The sequence below is a fragment of the Coenobita brevimanus genome, chromosome 97, assembly GCF_032717465.1.
Source record: "Coenobita brevimanus isolate Jiangsu-jjx chromosome 97, ASM3271746v2, whole genome shotgun sequence".
NCBI lineage: Eukaryota > Metazoa > Arthropoda > Malacostraca > Decapoda > Coenobitidae > Coenobita > Coenobita brevimanus.
In genome coordinates, this window is record NC_137050.1 from 12459094 (window position 1) to 12483649 (window position 24556).

The 24556-nt window shown below is 42.5% G+C and overlaps 1 protein-coding gene across 1 annotated transcript in view; it reads right to left on the minus strand.

Moving 5' to 3' along the window:
- Window positions 1-24556, minus strand: part of LOC145413825 (tyrosine-protein kinase BAZ1B-like) — a 219422-nt gene that overhangs the window by 145303 nt on the left and 49563 nt on the right. Inside the window, exon 11 of the mRNA XM_080283486.1 lies at window positions 12979-13194. Within this exon, the coding sequence (XP_080139612.1) occupies window positions 12979-13194 (216 nt within the window). The remainder of the gene's footprint in view (window positions 1-12978; window positions 13195-24556) is intronic.

The following is a 24556-nucleotide window of genomic DNA, read 5'->3' on the forward strand; positions in this document are numbered from 1 at the left end:
TACATTTTCTGCAACACTCAACATACTAATACCATGGTAATTTCTGCACACACTTCAATCATCTGTATTTTTATGCAAGGGCACAAAACAGTTTTCTTCCACTCTACTGGTACAGTTCCACTGACCCAAGCTTTCTTTATTTCCCACTAACACTTCATTCCAAACACACCTGCAGCTATATGTTTTCATCCTGAGCAACTGTCTTTGGCTACAGTCCTAAGATCAGTCAGTGGCCAAGGACTTAACACTGGTTCAGTTATCCTTAGATTATCCCGATACCAGTAAAACTCCACATTCTGCAGGCAAATGTACTATAATGTTCTCTCCATGGACTCCTAGATATCCTCGTCACTGATTATTACCCCCATTTTATCTTTCTTAACACAGGGTTCATCAATAATATCCCCAATTTCTCTTATCTTCTGCTTGTGTATTCTAAATACAGTACAGAAAACCCTCAATATACCAAACCCTTCTTTTAACGAATTTCAGTTTTACGACCACCTTGAGCTGACTGAGCGTTATGTTCATTTAATAAAAAATTTTGTTTGGTAAAAGAATGGACGAACAGAAAACACCGACCAGCGTGGCGTCCCCCCCCCCACACACAAATGATAGCAAAAAAAGAAAGGGATAAGGAATGGAACAAATGGAGAAAGATATGTAATGATAGAACACAGGAAGAATATAAATGTACTAGAAATGAATGTAACAAGAATACGTAGAGAGGAAGAATAAACTTAGAAAAAGGTATAGCTGACAAATTTAAGAACCAAAACTGTTTTACAGGTTTGTTAATGGCACATTGAAACAAAAGGAAGGAATCAATAAGCTGAAAGTAGAAGTCAATGTCATTAAAGATGCAGTTTTGCAAGGTGAAGTAATGAACAAAATGCTTCCAATCACTCTTCACCAGAGAAAGTGATTTTGTGAATGAAGAAGGAGTGACTAGAAACGTAGTGTTAAAAGATGTAAAGGTTGAAGTGCAAGAAGTATACAAATTACTGGAAACTCGAGATGTGAGGAAGGCCCCAGGACCAGATGGGATCTCTAATTGGATACTAAAGGAACGCAGAGAACAAATGGCGGATAATATTCACGGTTTAATTGTGTTTTCTCTGAAAGAAGGGAAAGTACCTCGGGCTTGGAAGGGGGCCAATGTGGTACCAATTTATGAGGGAGGGAACAAGGAAGCACCTCTGAATTACAGACCAGTGTCCCTGACCAGCATGGTTACAAAACAGTGTGAGAGAATCCTGAAAGACAGAAGGATAAAATATCTGGAGGAGATCGTCATTTTGGCAGAAAAGTCAGGTGGGATTCAGATGTGGAAGGTCATGTGTTTCCAACTTGTTGAGCTTCTACTCAAGGCTGACAGCTTGTTAAGATTCAACTCATGGCCAACAGAAGTGCTACAGGGAGAGAGAGTTGGGTGGACTGTGTGTACTTAGATTTGGACAAAGCCTTTGACAAAGTACCCCACAGGCATCTAAAGTGGAAAGTAGAACACATAGAAGGACTGAAGGGGAACCTCTTACAGTGGATGAGAGACTTCTTGAGAGACAGACAAATGAGGACAGTAATACAATACAGGATGTCTGGATGGGGTGAAGTAATGTTAGCACCCGTAATGTTCCTGATTTACGTAAATGATATGGCAGATGGAATGAACAATTATGCAAGTCTGTTTGCTGATGATGCAAAGATCATAAGGAGATTAGAAGTTGAAGAAGACTGACAAATGCTGCAGGGGGACCTGGATAGGATTCATGATTGGTGCCGGATGTGGGAATCTTATTCAACACAAAAAAATGTAAAATATTGGAAATGGGTAAAGGTACCAAGAGACCATCACTGAATTATTTGATGGATAAAGAACCAATCACAAAAGCGAGAGAAGAGAAGGACTTGGGAGTGTTGGTCCAGGATAATTTGTCACCTGAAAAACACATTAACAAGATAGATAGAGAGATGTATAATCTCTTGGCCAATGTAAGAGTGGCATTTTATAACATGGATGATATGATGAAAAAAATTGATGGTGGCCATGATCTACCCCTGGTTGGAATATGTGGCAGCAGTGAGGTCCCCACACAAAAAGAAAGATATAAACAAGATCGAGAAAATACAAAGAACAGCAACCAAGATGGACCCTAGCCTGGCAGATCTGTCATACGAGGAAGGGCTGGAAAAACTAGACCTGCCTTCCTTAGAAGAAAGAAGAGAGAGGGGCGACATGATTGCAGTGTTCAGGGCCAGGATGGGAGAAGAAAAAATTGATGAGATCTGTTTGTATGGGATACGAGGGTAACAAGAGGACACGGAATGAAACTAAAAAAGCCAAGTTGCTTGAAGGATATCAAGAAGTATAGTCTTCCATATAGATGCATGGACCTGTGGAACAGCCTGGACAAAGAGATTGTCCAGTCTAAAAACTTAAACAAGTTCAAAGCCAAATTTGACTTACTGAGAAACAGAGACGGACCCCACGAACGTATCTCATTTCCCGTGTTTCACAACTCGGTATACACACACACACACACACACTCCTCTGCATCCCACAGAACTTCACATCAGTTTCTGGGTGACCGGCATCGTGGGAGGAGCCGTAAACGAAGGATTTATTGAGAAAACAAGCCATTTAGACCTAGCTGTACGTTACTGTTTCTTTTTTTTTTTTTTTTTTTTAATGCGAGGAAGAAGGAACCAAAGGCCATGAGCCCGCAGTAACAGTTCCCTCCAAGAGAAAAACAAAATACAATAGAGAGCCAAATTCAAGATCCGATCATTTTGAGATGCCTGGACACACTGCGTTTGAAAGACTGGAGATCATAGGCAGGAGGAAATACAGACAGAGGGAGACAGTTCCAGAGCTGACCTGTTGCATGAATGAAAGACTGGGAGTAACGGTTAACTCTTGCATTAGAGAGTTGGACAGAAAAGGGATGAGAGTTTGCTGCCAGACGGGTGCTACGCGCCCGTCGTAGAGGTGGAGGAATGCAAGCAGACAGTTCAGAGGAGCAGTGACCATTAAAGTAGCGATAGAAAAGAGATAAAGATGCAACAGTGCGGCGAAGAGACAGAGGTTGAAGGGAGTCAGTAAGAGGAGGAGAGTTAATGAGACGAAAAGCCTTTGACTCCACCCTATTGAGAAGAGCTGTATGTGGGGAGCCTCCCCACACATGAGAGTTGTACTCCACACAGGGGCGGATAAAACCCCTGTATAGAGTCAACAATTGTGCAGGGGTAAAGAAAGAGCGGAGTCGGCTTAGCACACCCAATCTCTTGGAAGCAGATTTTACAAGAGATGCAATATGATCTTTCCAAGATAAGTCCCGAGTAAATGAAACCCCAAGCATGTTCAAGGATGATGCAGGATTAATCTGAATATTATTAAACATTAGTGGGTATACCTGTGGAAGATTCTGTCGGGTTGATAGGTGTAAGAACTGAGTCTTAGAAGCATTAAAGACAACCATATTATTTTTACCCCAGTCAGAGATATGAGCCAAGTCAGACATTAGGTGTGCCATAGCCTCATCCCTTGTTTCTTGAAGTAACTGTTGAGATGGGCGTTGCGGGAACCGAATGGAAAGGTGAAGGGTGGAGTCATCAGCGTATGAGTGGATAGAGTTAGATGTACAGCTTAGAAGATCATTGATGAATAAAAGGAAGAGAGTTGGTGATAGGACAGAGCCCTGAGGAACACCACTGTTGATAGATCTAGGAGAAGAACGATGGCCGTCTACGACAGCAGCTATAGAACGACCAGAAAGGAAGCTAGCGATGAAGGTACAGATAGAAGGATAGAAACCGTAGGAGGGCAGTTTGGAAATTAAAGATTTATGCCAGACTCGATCGAAAGCCTTTGAGATGTCAAGTGCAATGGCAAAGCTTTCGCCAAAGTCCCGAAAGGAGGATGACCAGGAGTCTGAAAAGTAGGTGAGAAGATCGCCAGTGGAGCGTCCCTGACGGAACCCATACTGACGATCGTAAAGAAGGTTGTGATAGGAAAGATGCCTTAAAATTTTTTTATTAAGAATTGACTCGAAAACTTTTGAAATACAGGACGTTAAAGCAATTGGACGATAGTTGGAGGGTTGGGAGTGGTCACCCTTCTTTGGGACTGGCTGAATGAGAGCAAACTTCCAGCAAGAAGGAAAGGTACAAGTTGACAGACAAAGGCGAAATAGTTTGCCTAGGCAGGGTGTAAGCACAGAAGCACAGTTTTTGAGAACAACAGGAGGGACCCCATCAGGCCCATATGCCTTGTTAGTACTGAGGCCAGTAATGGCAGAAAATACATCAACTGAAGAAATTTTAATGTCAGCCATGAGGAAGTCAGAGGGGGAAGTGATGGAGGAACAGCACCGGAATCGTCTAAGGTGGAATTGGAGGAGAAAGTCTGTGCAAAGAGATCTGCTTTATCAGTAGAAGAAATAGCTACAGAACCATCAGAGTAGAAAAGAGGAGGGAAGGATGATGAGGTAAAGTTGTTAGAAAGATTTTTGGCAAGGTGCCAGAAGGAGCGGGAAGAATTCGAGTTGGAGAGTTGAGAGCATTTAGTATGGATGAAATTATTTTTAGTAGAGCGAAGAACAGACTTAGCACGATTCCGGGCAGAAACGTAAAGATTATGTGATTCAGGGGTGGGTTGGCTCCGGTACCTTTTGTAGGCCTTCTCCTTGTTGCGGACAGCATTAGAACAAGCGTGATTAAACCAAGGCTTTCTTGCGTTAGTCAAAGGATATGAGAAAGGAATGTATGCTTCCATGCCCGAGAGAATAACCTCCGTAATGCGCAAGGCACACTCAGATGGCTCACGGCCATGGAAGCAATAATCATTCCAGGGAAAATCAAAGAAGTACTGCCTGAGGGCCTCCCAGTCCGCAGCTCCAAAATGCCAGAGACGACGTTTCCCTGGAGGGTCCGCAGGCCGTACTGGAGCGATAGGACAGGTTAAGGTAATAAGGTTGTGATCGGAGGAGCCCAACGGAGAGAAAAGATTAACAGAGTAAGCTGAAGGATTAGTTGTGAGGAAGAGGTCAAGTATGTTGGAGCTCTCTCCAAGGCGGTCAGGGATACGGGTAGGGTGCTGTACAAGCTGCTCTAGGTCATTAAGGATAGAAAAGATGTAGGCTTGTTCACCAGGTGGATCCGTGAAAGGAGAGGAGAGCCAAAGGTGGTGGTGAACATTGAAATCTCCAAGAATGGAGATTTCAGAGAAAGGAGAAATGGACAGAATGTGTTCCATCGTAGAAGTAAGATAGTCGAAGAATTTTTGATAGTCAGTAGAATTAGGGGATAAGTAAACAGCACAGATATATTTAGTCAGAGAATGACAGGAAAGCCGAAGCCAGAGAGTGGAGAATTCAGAAGAATCAAGTTCAGGAACACGAGAGCAAGATAAGTCGTTGCGTATGTATACACAACAGCCACCTTTGGCTTTGAAATGAGTATAGAGAAAGTAGGAGGATACAGAAAAGGGTTTGCTGTCAGTTGCCTCAGACAGCTGAGTCTCTGTTAGAAAAAGAAGGTGAGGTTTAGAGGAGGAGAGGTGGTGCTCAACAGAGCGAAAGTTAGATGAAAGGCCGCGAATGTTGCAGAAATGAAGAAGAAGAGAGTCAGACAGTGGTTCCAGGCACCTCGAGTCGTCACCGGGAGAGGGGCAGATGGCGGGGGCATTTATGGTCCCCCCCCCTGGGGACTCCGAGGCTAGGTGAATTGACGCCATTTTGGTAAATTTTGAATAGGAAGTGTAGTGTGTACTGTGCATGTAGTTTGGTGAAGATAGATAGAGAAATTTGTACTGGAGAGCATGCTGGCCTACTCTCTGTGTAACTGAGACACTGAAAAAGTTCAGCAAAGGGGGATGGTCAGGAACTAGTCCTGAGGGCTGATGAAACGGGAGCTCCAGCACTCCCTGTCATCAGCTTTCCATCCACCTCGGGAGTACTGCCCTGCTCGACTGGTGCTACAGTCTACTCCACAACTGCACACCTGAACAATGCTCTATATTTAACGACCTTTGTTCAGTAAAAGCCACAATGCCTGGGAAATTACCAAACAGCAAGGTGTTCGGGTTTAACGAACTATTGGCTTTGACGTCAAGTGACTGGTACCAATTAGTTCGTTATATTGAGGGTGTACTATACTTCATTTCCACTATGGACACCATCTGGCTTGACCCTAGCACTATAATGAAGTATTTCATACTTTGTTCTTGCTACTATCCAATTATTTTCTTTAGCTTAAAAGGTATTTCTCACAGCAAAAGAACTTAATGGAAAGTGTTTCTAATTTCTTCACTGCAAGGTCTCTCTACTTAAAGGTGAATACAACTGACTAGTGAATATAAGATATATAATACATCACCACACTAAATGAGTTAATGGTTCCTAGACTATCTTAGCGCTATACACCTCTACTTTTATACACCTACATTTATTTGCAAAGCACTCTTCCCTCTCTCAACCTTCTTTAAGTCCCCAAAGTTTTTCTCTTCTCTTTTGCTACTGTATCAACCTCCACATTCCACCACTAGGACACTTTACAGTACATCTTTGTCCAACCCCAAGTTAAATCAATGACTTTCAGGAGATGCTTCTTTTAAGATTTCTGCTGCTCATATAAACTCCCTGTCATCACTTTCTAAGCATCTCTGCATAGAAAACTTCATTCAACTGTTTGGTTCTTCAACTTCCACAATCTTTTAAATAATATGAAATTATTTTTTTCCTCTCACATTTTGTCAAGCAACACACCATCACCAGTAACTTTAACAATGCAAAGTAGCTTTGTACCTAACCAGAAATAGATAATCTGGCTACAGACATAACCACTCATTTGGTATCGGTCTATCTTCAATATTTTTTAAAAAGTAAAATACTACAAACTACCATACTCTATGGTTCACAAGACCCAAGCAAAGAACAGTATTCTCTTTCCCTCTACACACCCTGTTCCATTAACCCAACCTTCATGTATTCTTTCCTATTCTTGGTCCTGTGCCCTCACATTTGTTCAAATCAATGCCCAGTACCAGCCTCTGATGCCTATACCTCCAACAACATGCAACTGGTCATTCCAAGAAGCTATTTTTCACATCATCTAATCCAACCTGGGGGGTATATACACAGATATTGCTGACAGATATGACTGTTGAGCCTGGTGCCACTAAAGCATTACTGATGCTAAAAATGCAGCTGAACCACATCTCCACACTTTTCCCCACGTCTCAGAGTCATGGAGCACTATCAACCACAAGGGAACACTGGCTCACTGCATCGGACAGTCCTCAAGGAGCAGTTTTTTGCCTGAATTTGGTGGGTCTGCTTGGCCAGAAAGAGAGGGGTTAATGAACAACAACAGTGTGTATTCCCTTCTTGGATGGCTGGCATTGCCCCTATTTTGAAGATTTCACTGATGCATTTACCATTTTGCAAATAGTTCCCTTTTCAGCAATGACCAGTGCCCCATGGGTGGCATAAAAAATGTGACACTTCAACTGATAGCATAAGCTCCAACCACAAAACAACAGTAGCATGTCATATGCATTTCAGTAAATACTGAAATGCAACAAACCCTCACTATTCCATATATTGCATTTCTGTACAACTTAAACCTACAACACTTCTCTTACAATAGAACTGGTTCATCGTCAACATCATCATTGTCTAATCCTCTGCTGCCCCACGCTGGGGTGTAGGTGCCCGGAGCTGGGTAAGTTGATCCTGACATTTAAGATGAGAGTGAGCAGCCTCACTCATCCCGGAGTGGCATCACGTGGGCGATAAACCACAACCACCCCTTGGATATAAACCTGCCCAGCTCAATCCGATTGGAGCGCCTTAATTACCAACTAAACCACCAGGCACCATAATTTCGTTCTATGGTTACCACCAAGCGTTGTAAATGGTTTCCTTGTGTACAGGAAACCATTTAGCTTGTCACTCAGTGTTGTCACCCACAGACAGAAGGAAGGACAAAGAATGAAAGATAAAAAAGCAGACGAAGGAAGGAAAGAGGGAAGAAAGTGAGGAATGGGCAGTCACATGAGAGCAGCACTACATTGAGTGAATGGATGGTGGGTGCCCACACCAATCACTAAGAACTGGTCTTTAAAAAAAAAAAAAAAAAAAAAAAAAAAAAAAAAAGAGGTCCCTGGCAACAAATGCTCTAAAAGCACTTATCGTTTATCAATACATATACTGTACACAGTATCTTCACATCAACATCATCTGCACTGTAGTGCTCCCTCCTGGGAACCCATGACAGGGGATGACCATGACAAAAAACACCCCCAGCTATAATGACCTCACATACTTACTGTTGGTCTCTCAAATATTCTTACCATTCTTTCTCTCTCACCCCTATACAGGCAGACCCCAATATACGATACCCCAGATTAGCGATGGTGGTAGAAATACCACCCTAACCCGCCTAACGATGGCCAAACCCTGGTTTAACAATGTTTTTTTTTTTTTTTTTTTTTTTTCAATTTTGATAATATTTCATACATAAATTTAGTGTCTAGGTTGATTTATAAGCTATTTTCAGACTTAGATTAATGTGTTTTTGACATAGTCGGAGTGAACATCTGTTTTTTTAGTTAGTTCTTTTTACGGGGTGGGGCACTAACCCACCACCAATCCTTTTAGTCGCCTCGTACGACAAGCAGGGATACTGGGGGAGTATTCTTGAACCCCCCCCCTGGGGGTAGGGGGGTTTCAAGAATACTCCCCCAGTATCCCTGCTTGTCGTACGAGGCGACTAAAAGGGGAGGGGGGTTTCAAGAATACTCCCCCAGTATCCCTGCTTGTCGTACGAGGCGACTAAAAGGGTTGGTGGTGGGTTAGTGCCCCACCCCGTAAAAAGAACTAACTAAAAAAGCAAATAAAGTGCCTCGGACCCGGACGGACCATACGTTGACGACTAAGGAACGGACAAAGGACATTCTGAGGGTAGGAACGTGGAATGTGAGAGGAGTGAATGAAGTGAAAGAGAGAGAGATTGTCCAGGTGCTTGAGGATGCAAAAGTGGATATATGTGGAGTGACTGAAACTAAATGGAAAGGTGAAAGGATGAGAGAATGGGAATACGGTATAGGTATATGTGCGGGAGTCGGTGAGAATGAGAGGGCAAGAGAGGGAGTATATCTGATGATAAGCAAGAAGTGGAAGGAGAATATAAGAGAGTATGGAACAGCGGGTGCAAGGATTGTATGGGTGAGGATGAAAGTAGGTATACAAGCATGGGCGATTGTATGTGTGTATGCTCCAACAGAGGATCGAGTGGCAAGAGTGAAAGATGAGTTTTGGGCGAGAGTAGAAGCATGTATGGACAAGTTTGAGAGGAGCGAGAGAATGCTGTTGATTGGAGACATGAATGGCAAAGTTGGGAATGTACGAGTGGATGGAGTGGTTGGTCAGTGGGGTGTGCCAGCTGAAGTAGATGGGAATGGTAGTGCTTTGGTGGACATCTGTGCTGGTAAGGGGTTGGCAATAGCCAACACCTACTTTAGATCCTAAGATGATCCACCGGTATACATGGAGAGTAATGAGGAGGATGGATGGTGAACTTGTTGAACGAAAGGCAATGATAGACTACGTGTGTGTGGATGAGCGAATGAGAAGACAAGTGTTGGATGCAAGGGTGTGGAGAGGGTGGGGGAATGGAGTCTCGGACCATCACTTAGTGATGGCCAAGGTAGAGCTGCAAAGAAAGTGGTTGAGGAGGCGAAGGGGAAGACAGGAGGAAGCAGCTCCTGTGAGAAGAGTGGAGAAATTGCAAGATAGTGAGAAAAGGACAGAGTATAAGAGCATAGTGGAAGAAAGATTGGGAAGGTATGAGCTAGAGCAGATGGAAGGGGTGGAAGAAGTATGTAAGATATTCACGGAAGAGATAAGTGCAGCGTGTGAGGCGGTTTGTGGAGTGAGGAGGAGATGCAAGGGTGTGCAAGGGACAGCATGGTGGAATGATGAGGTGAAACGAGCTGTGGAACAAAAGAAGAAGGCATATGGTGAATGGTTGGCGAGTAGAGGTAGGGGAGAAGATGAGAGAGAGAAGAGAGAGGTATATGTCAGCAGGAGAAGAGAGGTTAAGAGACTGGTGAAGGAGAGTAAGAAGAAAGTGGATGAAGAGTTTGGGAGGAATCTGAGTGTGAAATGGAGGGAGAATAAGAAATTGTTTTGGAAGGAGGTAAAGAAAGTAAGGCAGTGTGAAAGTGGAAATAGTAGGGGAGTGAAAGACAGGAATAATAGATTGTTGGTGGAGAAGAGAGAGAAATTGAGGAGATGGAAGGAGCACTTTGAGGATTTGTTGAATGTTGAGAGTGAGAGCAGTGTGAGTATAAGTGGTTGGGGAATGGCTGGGAGAAGAAGAGATGAGAGGAGGGAGGAAGAGATCAGTAGGTCGGAAGTAGTGGAAGCGATGAAGAAGATTAAGCTGGGAAAGGCCCCAGGAATTGATGGAGTGTGTGGTGAAATGCTTAGGTATGGGGGTGAGATTGTTGTGGAGTGGATATGGAAGTTGTGTAGATTGGCTTGGGAAGAGGGAAGGGTTCCAGAGGACTGGAAATCAGGTATAATTGTTCCTCTGTACAAAGGAAAAGGGGAGAGAGAAGTATGTGGTAACCATAGGGGTATTTGCCTTCTTAGTGTGACTGGTAAAATATATGGTAGAATACTCATTGATAGGGTTAGGCATATGACAGAGGAGCTAGTTGGAGAAGAACAAGGGGGATTTAGGAAGGGAAAAGGGTGTGTAGATCAGATATTTGTTCTAAGATGTTTAGTGGAGAAGTATCTAGAGAAGGGAAGGAAAGTGTATGCTGCCTTCATGGACTTGGAGAAAGCTTATGACAGAATAGATAGGCAAGGTATGTGGAAGGTATTAAGAATATATGGAGTGGAGGGGAAATTGTTGAGTGCTGTGAAGAGTATGTACGAGGGAGCTAGGGCTACGGTGCGAGTGGATGGTGAGCTGAGTGAGTTCTTTGATCTCAATGTGGGACTGAAACAGGGGTGTGTAATGTCTCCATGGCTGTTTAATATATATATGGATGGGGTTGTAATGGAGGTACAAGGTAGGGCAGTGGATGTGGGGGTGGCCCTAATGAATGAGGGTGAGATTTGGAAGCTTCCGGTGTTGCTGTTTGCTGATGATACAGTATTGTTGAGTGAAGATGAATGGGAGTTGCAAGGTTTGGTGAATGAATTTGGGACAGTGTGTAGGAGGAGGAAGCTGAAAGTTAATGTAAACAAAAGTAAAGTTATGGTGTTTGAGAGGAATGAAGTCACAGAGTGTGCAGTGAGGTTGGATGGTGAGGATATGGAGAATGTGAGTGCATTCAAGTACTTGGGTAGTGTGATGAGTAAGGATGGAACTTTGGGGGATGAAGTACGTGAAAGGGTACAGCAGGGAAGAAAGGTTGTTGGTACACTGAAAGCAGTGATGACAAATAGGGAGGTGAGTATGGAAGTTAAGAAGTCACTGCATGATGGTATTGTGATCCCTACCCTGACGTATGGAAGCGAGGCGTGGACATTGCAAGAGGGAAACAAGTCAAGAGTGAGAGCAGTGGAAATGAGTTACTTGAGAGGAGCATGTGGAGTGACGTGGAGGGACAGGTTGACGAATGAAGAAGTGAAGGAACGTTGTGGGGTAGATGTGGATGTGGTTGAAAAGATTAGGAGAAATACACTGAGGTGGTTTGGACATGTGGAGAGAATGGAGAATGAAAGACTGACTAAGAGGGTGTATGTAGGTGAGGTGGAGGGAGGGAGAGGGAGGGGTAAACCGAGGATGAGGTGGAGGGATGGAGTTGAGAGGTATATGAGGGAGGGGGGGGTGAGTTGGGGGGAGGGGAGTCAAATGGTGGGTGCCAGAGTGACTTGGAGGCGTTTTGTCTGCGGCCACCCTTTGCGGGATTAGGGCGTCGGGGTATAGATAGATAGATAGATAGATTATATTTGATGATTTTCAGATTTTATTTATGGTTTAGGTGAGTAATAAACTGCTTTTAGGCTTAGTTTACCTTGTTTGAAAGCTATTTGGGGGTTTAGGTTAGCTAGAAACTTGCTTTTGGACTCAATTGTGTGGACTTAGGACTTGGTTGGGGAGGAAACTCAAGGCTCAAAACGCATCACTATACATGTTAAGTCTATCCTGAGATACGATATGCCACTTACCAATGGATTTTTACTTAACCAAATTGCATTGTTAAACCGGGGTATACCTGAATAGTGCTCCAATCTCTTCTTCCATACCCTGTAAGTACAAACAATCTTCCCATTCCTCCTCTCACCCATGTATACTGTTACATTCTCTTCTTCCATACCACAAAAGGTCAGCTTCTTCCAACACTACCCTCCTGTCTCACCTTCAAAGACTTTCTATGGCACCCTGTCTGTGCATTTTTAAAATATATCCCCTCCATCTTAAGGTAATCTATATTAGCTACTGCATCGAGTACATTCATAGGTGTTTTTGTACTACCTTGGACTAATGTTGAAACAGACTTATTTAATATAACATACCCAAGAAAACTCCAACAAGAAAAAAAGTGTCATATTATCATACTGATTATCCTTTACTTAGTTATACAGATAACGTTTATATAAGATGTATATCCATTCATCACATCACAGTGAAGGCTTATCTATTTATAAGCTGCAATAAGCTAATCCCACTATTCATTCTTGGTGGCTGTGACAAAAAGGTCTCAAATTTCTTCTAGCACTAGGCTTCAGTCAGGTATATCACATATTCTACATATACAAAGAACATTTTTTTATTTTTTTCTACTGTCAGAGTTCCAAGGAGAGAAAGGCACTAGAGATGATGATCTATGTGCACCGGCTTCACAAACACCCATTTTAATATAACTACCAGACTGCTAACTAAATATTTTTTAAAATTAACTTTTATCACATTATGAAAATTAACTTGGTAATAAACACAGAAAATGGTACTAACCTTTAGGTTGTTCATGCGGTCATCAGCAACAATTTGATGAAGGAGAAGACACATAATCTGGGCCAGATACTTGAAGCCCCGTGGCCCTGCTGCCAGTGCTTGGGTCATCTGACTATGAGAAATCTGGAACTTTTTGTCCATCTTCAGCAAGTCCTGGTAACACTCAATAAACTCCACCACCATTGCAATGTCACCAAACAAGGAGTTCGGGATCTCCTGCAAATATGAAATCAGCAGCAGCATAAGTGGAAATGCTGGTTATTGTTGTTGTTGTTGCTCAACCCTGGTCTGTCTGATCAAGTAGACCCATCGACTGCAGTTGGGCAGCTGCCCCATTGGGCTGTCCCACAGGTTTCCTACACCGCTGATGTGTCTGTGTGTGGCATGTGCTGTGCAGTGTTTCCATTACGTATGTTATGCTACGTCGGCTTATTCTGGGCATGTGCCATCTGTAATTCCACCCAACCTAAATCTATGCTAGCAGCTGAGGAAAGCTGAGTGATGATCTGCTCTAAACCAAGCTAGGTGAACTCGATCATCTCTATTTAAGGACACCTCTGAGGGATGGACGTCAGGAGGGGTGGCATGTAGCATGGTGTTACGATCAAAGTGCTGAATTGCCCAGCAAATGAAGTGCTTATATATGTAGGTGCTTCTTCACTGCTAGAGTTGAAATGTCCAGAGGTGGAGTATTGTGGCAGAGGGTTTGCATGGTGACTGTTTTATGTCTTATGTGTGTGTGTGTTGTGTGTTTCTGTAATGCAGTGACAGGGGTGTTGTGTATTGGCACATGTTACTGCACAGAACTGAGTGCCCCTCACATCAAGGTATGCTCTGACAGGGAGGACATTAGATGAGTTTAAGTGGCCTGTGGAAGTGGTTTTGGTGCAGCCAGTGGTGATGCAGAGGGTGTTGTTCTGTAGGATTTGTAAGGTGTTACAGTATGTACCAGTACTTGATTGGATGGGAGCCCATGTGGAGGAGGCATAGGGCATCACTGATCTAATGTATTCTTTGCAAAGTAAGGAGACTTTCTTTTTGCGACCCAAAGCATGGTCCTGTAGTTGCCCTGCATGCACTGAGTCTGAGAGTATAATACCTCTTGATGCCCTGTACATGGTCCTTGATGGTGAGTCCAGTGTCACATGTCATTCCAAGGAACTTAGTGGAAGGGGCATGTGGCAAACCTACATTGTTAAGTGTGATGTGGGGAAAGTATCACTGTTCATGTTTACAGCTGGTGATGAGCGTGGTGGTGGATTTGACTCGGACAATCGTCAACCTTTTGTTCTAGACCCAGGTCTGAAGTATATTGAGGCTTGTTACACTGAGCAGGCTGTGTCTGCAATGTGGTGTGTGGATGTTAAGGGTCAGTCATCTGCATATGAGGCAATGTTTATAGGTGGCTGGAATATGAAAATATCATGCATGTATAGGATGAAGAGTGTGAGTGAAAAAACGGGGACCCTGAGGAACTCTGGGGAAGTTTTAAGTTCATGATGAATTGCCCTGGAGCATGTGCTTGTGTACCAGGTAAGTAGCTGGCAAGCCAGCATTTGGTGATGTTCCCCCTGTTCAAGTTGAATAACTTGGTGACTAGTTTGTCTCGGGGGACAGCATCAAAAGCTTTATTAATATCTATTGTTGTGAAAAGTGTGCACTGTGCCAGTATCGCAAGAGTTGATGCTATCCAATGCTTGCTGTGAGATATGTCAGTAAAGTGTTTGTAGTGTAGTGCAAATCTGTGTTCTGAAGGAGAAAGGGGGACATGAGGTGTAACTTTGTTGAGAATGAAGCATTCACTTATTTTGGGTGGGTGCTAAGTAGTGCTAAGGGTCTGTACAAAGACAGGAGTGTAGGGTCTTTGTTTGGTTTAACCTGCCATGTGCCAGCTATTTTTAGCCCTATGGGTCGTCTCTGTGCTGGCCATTTTTTGACTTTTTTTTTTTTTTTTGCCTAAAATGATAGATTTTGATGTGAAAACAATGAATTTCACCATTAAAATACTCATCGAAACTCAGAAATGGATTTTATTGAGTCACGCATACTCGTATTACAGCTATGCCCACTCTCTAAAGCTCGCCAAGTAGGTGAGAGAAAGCCGCTTTCTATGTAAGACATACTCGGGTATTCAGGCAGAGAAGGTATTGCAATGTTCAGTACACTTTCCTGACTACTTATTACCTCAACATCTGTCACAATTTGGATGTCTCTCTCACTGTGATTGCATTGTTTTACACTTACTTGAAGATTGGTACAATCTGACTTCACTATGTACAGTTCTGGCACTTACAAGAAGCTACTGTATTTACAACCTGACTTCACTATGTACAGTACTTACACTTACAAGAAAATATTTAGAACTTCTATCTATCTATCTATTGCCAGACGTCTCATTCCCGTTTGGGGTGGCCACAAACAAATCACTTCCACGTCGCCCTGTCCCCCGCCATTTCACTGACCTGCTCCCAACTCACACCCCCCTCTCTCATATACCTCTCCACCCCATCCCTCCATCTCATCCTCGGTCTCCCCTTCCCTCTTCCCCCCCTCCACCTCACTCACATACACTCTCTTCGTCAGTCTTTCACCCTCCATCCTCTCCACATGGCCAAACCACCTCAGTTTGTTCCTCATAATACGTGTCTATGATTTAGGTAGGATATCCATTTGTCTTAGAATATTTTCAACGCAAAGTCTGATCAAAGACGTAAATATTTTTACCACTGCTAAAATATATTATTATTTTTTTGTCTGATGATGCAATTAGATATTGTGGAACGTCACCATTAAAGATGTTCCTACAAGCCCTGGTGTTGATATTCCTTATATATATATAAATAAATACATATATATATATATATATATATATATATATATATATATATATACTGTATAAATATATCATCATCATCATCATCATCCATTTGAGCATCAACTGCAGGACCGGCCTATTCCGACCGAAGTAAGGACGATACAGCCAATGTATCTCTACCAAGTGGCTTAGGTTGTCTGGTAGAGATTGTATATAGGGTGAGAAGTGCTTGTAAGTGTAATTGTAGTGTTGGAATGGCTTTGGATGTGTGTGTAGTCTGTGAACCAAGTGTAATCGGCCCGCGCAAGCCGACTGGGTACAAGCATACTTTGTAGTAAGCGACACTGGTTCAACCACAGCACCCCTTGTGTCCACCAATGCAGTACGTGGCAGGGTGAACACTCCCAAAGTTTAATACCCTGGCAGGGCGGAAACCCTGGTCCACCCGTGTACGAAACGCACATTCTACCACTGTACCACAGAGGCTCCGTATAAAATATATACATATACGTATATATATGCATATATACATTTATACTGTATATATATATATATATATATATATATAAATATATATAAGAAAATGTTCTGGAAAGAGGTGAAAAGAGTAAGACTGGGTGGAAGTGAAGTTAGCAGGGGAGTGAAAAATAAAAATGGTAGATTACTAGTCGAGAAGGGAGAAAAAGTGAGCAGATGGAGAGAACACTTTAAGGAATTGTTGAACATAGAGGATGGAAGTAATGCGAGTATAAGTGGCTGGGGAATGGTTGGGAGAAGGAGGGAGGTGAGAAGACAGGAAGAAATCAGTAGGATAGAAGTTGTGGAAGCAATGAAGAAACTTAAATTGGGGAAAGCTCCAGTAATTGATGGAATGTGTGGTGAAATGCTGAAGCATGGGGGAGAGACAGTAGTAGAATGGATGTGGAAGATGTGCAGATTTGCCTGGGAGGAAGGTAGAGTCCAGGAGGATTGGAAGTCAGGTATAATTATTCCCTTGTACAAAGGAAAAGGGGAAAAAGAAGTGTGTGGTAATCATAGGAGCATTTGTCTTCTTAGTATAATAGGAAAAGTGTATGGTAGGATACTTATTGACAGAGTTAGAGAAAGAACAGAGAAATTAGTTGGAGAAGAACAGGGAGGCTTTAGGAAGGGAAGAGGTTGTGTAGATCAGATATTCATTCTTAGATCTTTAGTGGAAAAGTTTCTAGAGAAAGGAAAGAAGTTGTATGCAGCTTTCATGGATTTGGAGAAAGCATATGACAGGGTGGATAGACAAGGATTGTGGAAAGTATTAAGAATATATGGAGTAGATGGGAAGTTGTTGAATGCTGTGAAGAGTATGTACGATGGTGCGAAGGCTGCAGTGCGTGTGGATGGTGAACTAAGTGAATTTTTCTCTTTGAAAGTTGGGTTGAAACAGGGATGTGTCATGTCTCCATGGTTGTTCAATCTGTACATGGATGGGGTAATAAAAGAGGTACAAGGTAGGGTAGTGGATGTTGGAGTGGCCCTGGTGAGAGAGGATAGTGTTTGGAAACTCCCTGTACTGTTGTTTGCAGATGATACTGTGTTGTTGAATGAAGACGAAGGGGAGCTGCAAGGCTTGGTGGATGAGTCTGGGAGAGTGTGTAAAAAATGGAATCTAAAGGTGAATGTAGGGAAGAGTAAAGTGATGGTCTTTGAGAGAGGTGAAGTCAGTGAATGTACAGTGAGGTTGGATGGTGAGGAATTGGAAAATGTGAGTACGTTTAAGTACTTGGGTAGTGTGATGAGTAAGGATGGAGGTTTGGTGGGTGAAACCTTGAAAGGGTACAGCAGGGAAGAAAGGTTGCTGGTTCTTTGAAGGCAGTGATAAGAAACAGGGAAGTGAGCATGGAAGTGAAAAGGTTACTACATGACAGTATTGTGATACCAACTCTAATGTATGGAAGTGAAGCTTGGACATTGTTGGAAGGACACAAGTCAAGAGTGAGAGAAGTGGAAATGAGTTATTTAAGAAGAGCCTGTGGAGTCACATGGAGAGACAGGCTGACGAATGAGGATATAAAGGAGCGTTGTGGTGTGGATGTGGATGTGATAGGAAGCGTTATGAGGAACACACTGAGGTGGTTTGGCCATGTGGAGAGGATGGAGGGTGAAAGACTGAAGAAGAGAGTGTATGTGAGTGAGGTGGAGGGGGGGAAGAGGGAGGGGAAGGCCGAGGATGAGATGGAGGGATGGGGTGGGGAGGTATATGAGAGAGGGGGGTGTGAGTTGGGAGCAGGGCAGTGAAATGGCAGGGGACAAGGCAACTTGAAGGCAATTTGTTTGTGGCCACCCCAAACAGGATTGAGGCGTCTGACAATAGATAGATAGATAGATAAATACATTATATATATATATATATATATATATCTATCTATATATATATATATATATATATCTATATATATATATATATATATATATATATATATATATATATATATATGTAAAATATCCCCACGGTCTAAGCAATGTGTTATACAGTAGAATGTCCAGTTACCACGAAGCGATTGTAAATTATCTTTTAAAATAACACATACGGCACAAATAAGCACATATTAAACGGGCATTGTTTTCACTCGGTCTGTCTGTCTGTCTGTTTGTTTATCTGTCTGTCTGTCTGTTAACAACTTTAGGCAAGTACTATACTGGCGCAATTTTGATTAAAATTACTGGGACGATTGGTATATGACCTTTTGATCACCTGATTAAATTTTGGGCCAAATTGGGCCGAGGCCCACACTGTAGGCCCCCCAAATTAAAAAACATGGGGAAGGGCACAAATTGTTTTTTCACCTCAACTCCTTTAAAATCCATCATATCAACATGAAACCAAAACCTACAGATGCATCTTCCAAATCTGCATCCTATAACATGCCTCATTACATTTGGCGGGTCACCCCCCAGTTAGTGGTAGGGGAGGTCTATGTCAGGTGGGTCAGCCCTAAAATCTCAAATGGGCAAAAAATTGTCAATTTTCTCCTGATTTACCCTAAATTTCATATGTGTCATGTATGACTAGATATCCTCTTGTGTTTACAGATCAGCACTAAAATGACTGCTGGGGACAAGTTTGCTGAGTCTTGGCACCAGTTCTTGTTTCAATTTAAAGCAAAACCTTTCGATTTTATGTGAGTTAAATTTGGCGCATCATGGAAGCCTTCGTGATTTTGGCCATATGCACCTCAAAATACTGTACAAATAAAGTAATCTCTCGATTATCCAACATAACAGAGTCAAAGTCATATCCGAATAGGGGCAAAGTTCGGATACAGAGCAACATCCTAGACTGTACCCATACCCTACCTATACTCCACCCTGTACCCTATCCCAACCTATATGTACAGTCTATCTATCTATCTATAGCCTCTCCTAATTTTGGGAGTGTTCTGCAGTCTTCTGGCTGTGTTTAGACAACAAAACACACATTGCAATATGCAATACAATCCTAAACACATAGAAAACAATGCATAAACAATAAAACACACTGCAATATGCAATATAATCCTAAACACTAAGAAAACAATGCATAAACAAAAAAGAAACACAAAAACTCTACCTATATGCACAGTACCCCTCCTAATTTTGGCAGTGTTCTGCAGTCTTTTGGCTGTTTTCAGACACCAAAACACACACTGCAATATACAATATGGTCCTTTAAAAAAAAAAAAAAAAAAAAAAAAAAAAAAAAAAGTACTAACCAGCCAGTGAATGGCATCCACTCACTTGATGTAGTGCTGCCTACTCCTTCCTTAGCCTTTATCATTCTTTTTCTGTGCCTGTCCTCTCTTCCTATTTCTCCTATCTTTCCTGTCACTACTTAATGCTTTTCTTTCCGTTACAGGTGGCTTTACATTGAATGACAAGCCAAATGGTTTCCTGTAAGCCAAGAAACCATTTACAACGCTTTTTTTTTTTTTTTTTTTTTTTTTTTTTAACGCCAGGTATCCCCGAAGGGCTAAGGCGTTGCCCCTGAGTAGAGGACTTTTGGACTGAAGCGTGTTGCATTTGATGACCGGATGCCCTTCCTGATGGCTACCAATGACCCTTAGGTGGATTCGATCCTCCAACCCTACGGTGAGAGCGGAGCGCTCTAACCCACTGAGCCACGGCTGCTACAACCAAACCATTCGTGCTCCCAACGTGTCAAGTGGGTTGGTGGAGGGTTAGGGCCCCTCCCTGTAAAACAAATAACTCAGAGTCAAATGGCCACCCCAAACGGGATTATGGCGTCTGGGAATAGAAAAAAAAAAAAAGTACCAACCAGCCAGTGAATGGCAGCCATCTGGGTGTACCTTGCGCATTACAGAGGTTATTCTCTCGGGCACGGAAGCATACATTCCTTTCTCATATCCTCTGACTAATCCACGAAAGCCTTGGTTTAATCACGCTTGTTCTAATGCTGTCCCCAACAAGGAAAGGGCCTATAAAAGGTACCGGAGCCAACCCACCCCTGAATCACATCTTATATACGTTTCTGACCGGAATCGTGCTAAGGCTGTTCTTCGCTCTGCTAAAAATAATATCATCCGTACAAAATGCTCTCAACTCTCTAACTGGAATTCTTCCCGTTCCTTCGGGCATCTTGCCACAAACTTTTCTAACAACTTCACCTCATCATCCTTCCCTCCTCTTTTCTACTCTGATGGCTCTGTAGCTATTTCTTCTACTGATAAAGCAGATCTCTTCGCTCAGACTTTCTCCTCCAATTCCTCCTTAGTCGATTCCGGTGCTGTTCCTCCATCACTTCCCCCCCCTCTGACTTCCTCTTGGCTAACATTAAAATGTCTTCAGCTGATGTCTTTTCTGCCACCACAGGCCTCAATACTAATAAGGCATATGGGCCTGATGGAGTTCCTCCTGTTGTTCTCAAGAACTGTGCTTCTGTGCTTACACCCTGCATAGGCAAACTCTTCATTGTCTATCAACTTGTATCTTTCCTTCCTGCTAGAAGTTTGCTCTCATTCAGTCAGTCCCAAAGAAGGGTGACCATTCCCAACCCTCTAACTATCGTCCAATTGCTTTAACATCCTGTATCTCAAGTTTTCGAGTCTATTCTTAACAGAAAAATTTTAAGGCACCTTTTCTATCACAACCTTCTTTCTGATCGTCAGTATGGATTCCGTCAGGGACGCTCCACAGGCGATCTTCTCACCTACCTTTCAGACTCCAGGTCATCCTCCTTTCGGGACTTTGGCGAAAGCTTTGCCATTGCACTTGACATCTCAAAGGCTTTCAATCGAGTCTGGTATAAATCTTTAATTTCCAAACTACCCTTTTACAGTTTTTATCCTCCTAACTGTGCTTTCATCTCTAGTTTCCTTTCTGGTCATTCTACAGCTGCTGTTGTAGACGGCCATTGTTCTTCTCCTAGATTTATCAACAGTGGTGTTCCTCAGGGCTCTGTCCTATTACCAACTCTCTTCCTTTTATTCATCAATGACCTTCTAAGCTGTACATCTAACCCTATCCACTCATATGCTGATGACTCCACCCTTCACCTTTCCATTCAATTCCCACAACGTCCATCTCAGCAGTTACTTCAACAAACAAGGGATGAGGCTAAGGCAAACCTAATGTCTGACTTGGCTCGTATCTCTGACTGAGGTAAAAATAATCTGGTTCTTTTTAATGCATCAATGACTCAGTTTTTGCACCTATCAACCCGACAAAATCTTCAACAGGTATACCCAGTAATGTTTAATAATATTCAGCTTAATCCTGCATCATCATTGAACATGCTTGGTGTTTCATTAACTCAAGACTTATCTTGGAAAGATCATATTACATCTCTTGTAAAATCTGCTTCCAAGAGACTGGGTGTGCTAAGCCGACTCCGTTCCTTCTTTACCCCTGCACAATTGTTGATTCTATACAGGGGTTTTATCTGCCCCTGTGTGGAGTACAACTCTCATGTGTGGGGAGGCTCCCCACATACAGCTCTTCTCAATAAGGTGGAGTCAAAGGCATTTCGTCTCATTAACTCTCCCCCTCTTACTGACTCCCTTCAACCTCTTTTTCGCCGCACAGTTGCATCGTTATCTCTTTTCTATCGCTACTTCAATGGTCAGTTCCTCTGAACGGTCTGCATGCATTCCTCCACCTCTACGACGGGCGCGTAGCACCCGTCTAGCAGCAAACTCTCACCCTTTTTCTGTCCAACTCTCTAATGCAAGAGTTAACCATTACTCCCAGTCCATGCAACAGGTCAACTCTGGAACTGTCTCCCTCTGTCTGTATTTCCTGCTTCCTATGATCTCCAGTCTTTCAAACGGAGCGTGTCCAGGCATCTCGAAATGAATGGATCTTGAATTTGGCTCTCTCTTGTATTTTGTTTTTCTCTTGGAAGGAACAGTTTTGCGGCTCGTTGCCTTTGGTTCCTTCTTCCTTAACCCTTCTGTGAGGGAATTCGGAATCTGCAGACATGCCCCGGGAGGCAAAAATTTAGGGAAATTTGACATGTCATATTTTAATGATTTATGTGTTTGGGATGATGGATAATGATGAAATATCAATAAAAATAATAAAATAAATATATTTTACTTACCCATTACTGAAGGTACAGCCGATGAATGCAGTATGGGTAATCCATGAGGATGCTGCAGAAGGTAAACAAACAACTTTTTTCTATCTGGTGTTTTCACTTATAGCTTGAACAGAACATTCTTTCTTTATTAGAAAAACTTATTTCTTGCTTCTGTGTACAATCATTTTCAAAACAGAACTTGTTTCCATATTCAAAAAATTTTAATTTCAACTTCTGAACTTTACTTATGCTACCAGTAATTAGAAGAGAACTTATTTCCTCTCATTCAACAAAACTTTTCTTCTTGTTCTTATAGTTTGAACAGAACATTCTTTTCTTATTAGAAAAACTTATTTCTTGCTTCTGTGTACAATTATTTTCAAAACAGAACTTGTTTCCATATTCAAAAAACTAATTTCAACTTCTGAACTTTTACCTGTGCTTCCACTAATGAGAACAGAACTTATTTCCTCTCATTCAACAAAACTTTTCTTCTTGTTATCCATTACTTCTGTTTGGCTAGAACTCTGCAAGTGTGTGGTAGTCACGCCAACACTCAAAACATAGTGCGACACCACATTCTTTACACCATGTGCTCACTCGGTTGTTCTTCCGCGGCTTTCTCACAGAATGAAGGCAGACATGACATGATCGCTGTCCAGTCTTTCGGGTATGTGTTGGAGGCAGCTTTTGTAGATAGTGCCTACTGGCGAATCCCGATGCTATAAGTATGTCAGCAGCTAGTTCAGAGTGGCATCCAGGACGGTCTTTGTTCAGTGTGCCATACTTGGTGTGCAGTTGTCTCACCACTTCCAGAACAAAGTGCCTCAGTGACTTCTTCTTTTGGGTTTCTGCCTTGTACATATGGCAGGCATTCAGCATTGACAAATCAACCATATGAAAAAATAACTTCCTGTACCATTTTACGGTACGTCTGATACACTCCACAGTACCTATTTGGGCATCCGACTTGTCAACAAGTCTCATATTTTTTGTGTAATCAGTTACTACGTCCGGTTTGAGGACTGGTTCTTTTGTTCTATAGTCCACTTTTCCTGATGGAATCAAGTTGCCACGATGGAAGGTGCTCAGCATACAAACCTCCCGTTTATCTGTCCATCTGACACACAACAAAAGATCACTTCTGTAGAGCTCACAGGTTCCTCGAGCACTATGTCCTCCAGAGTTTGGAGGATATTTCCTGTTCTTCCGGACTGTCCCACAACTACCAGTGTTATGATCATGAAGGAAACTACACAGGGATGGGGAAGTATACCAATTACCAGTATACAAAACATGTCCCTTGTTCAGAAATGGTGCCATCAATTTTTTTTACCACAGAGCCAGAAAATCCTAGGGGATCTCTTGCAGGTACATCAATATCAGTGCCAGTGTACACTATAATGTCTAACACTATGCCAGTTAGGCAGTCACAAATAACAAAAATTTTTATTCCAAATCTGTGTCTTTTGGAGGGAATGTATTGCTTGAATATAAGTCTGCCACGGAACAGAATGAGACTTTCATCAATGACAAGTTTCTGATAGGGTGCAAAGAAGGAGTGAATACGCTCCCTTATCTTTTCTATTACTGGACGAACCTTCCAAAGGCGGTCATCGGTACTGGGATGGTTGTTGTCTGTGAAATGAATAAATCGCATGAGTAGCTGGTACCTGTCCCTGGGCATATACTTGGGAAATATTGGGGTATAAATCAGTGGATCTCGGTTCCAGTAGTCACGAACATTTTGCTTCTTTATTTGTGGCATCAGAAGAGTGAGTGCAAGAAATGTGTACATTTCAGGTACACTGGTATCATACCAACGTTTCATTTTATTGTGTGGAGAAAAAGGATGTTTGTCCTTCATGAACTGATAGTATCTATTGGTTTCTTGTACCAAATAATCAAGAATTTCACCATCAAAAAACAGGAGAAAATACTCCATTTCAGAACTGTTTTTGTCTACACCAGCAGCCCTTGTCACTCCACTGTGAGTTGCATCAAATCTATAGCAATTTGGTATGAATCTATCACCATTTGCCCATATAAACCCAGATCCACCAGCACTCCCAATACCACCAGGCCTATGGGGAGGGTCACACACCCTGGGATCATCATCATCATCATCATCACTTAGGTCTGAATCATCATCACTCTCGTCACTCACGGGAATAAATCCATCACTGTCACTGTCTGCCATCCCCTCACTGTCA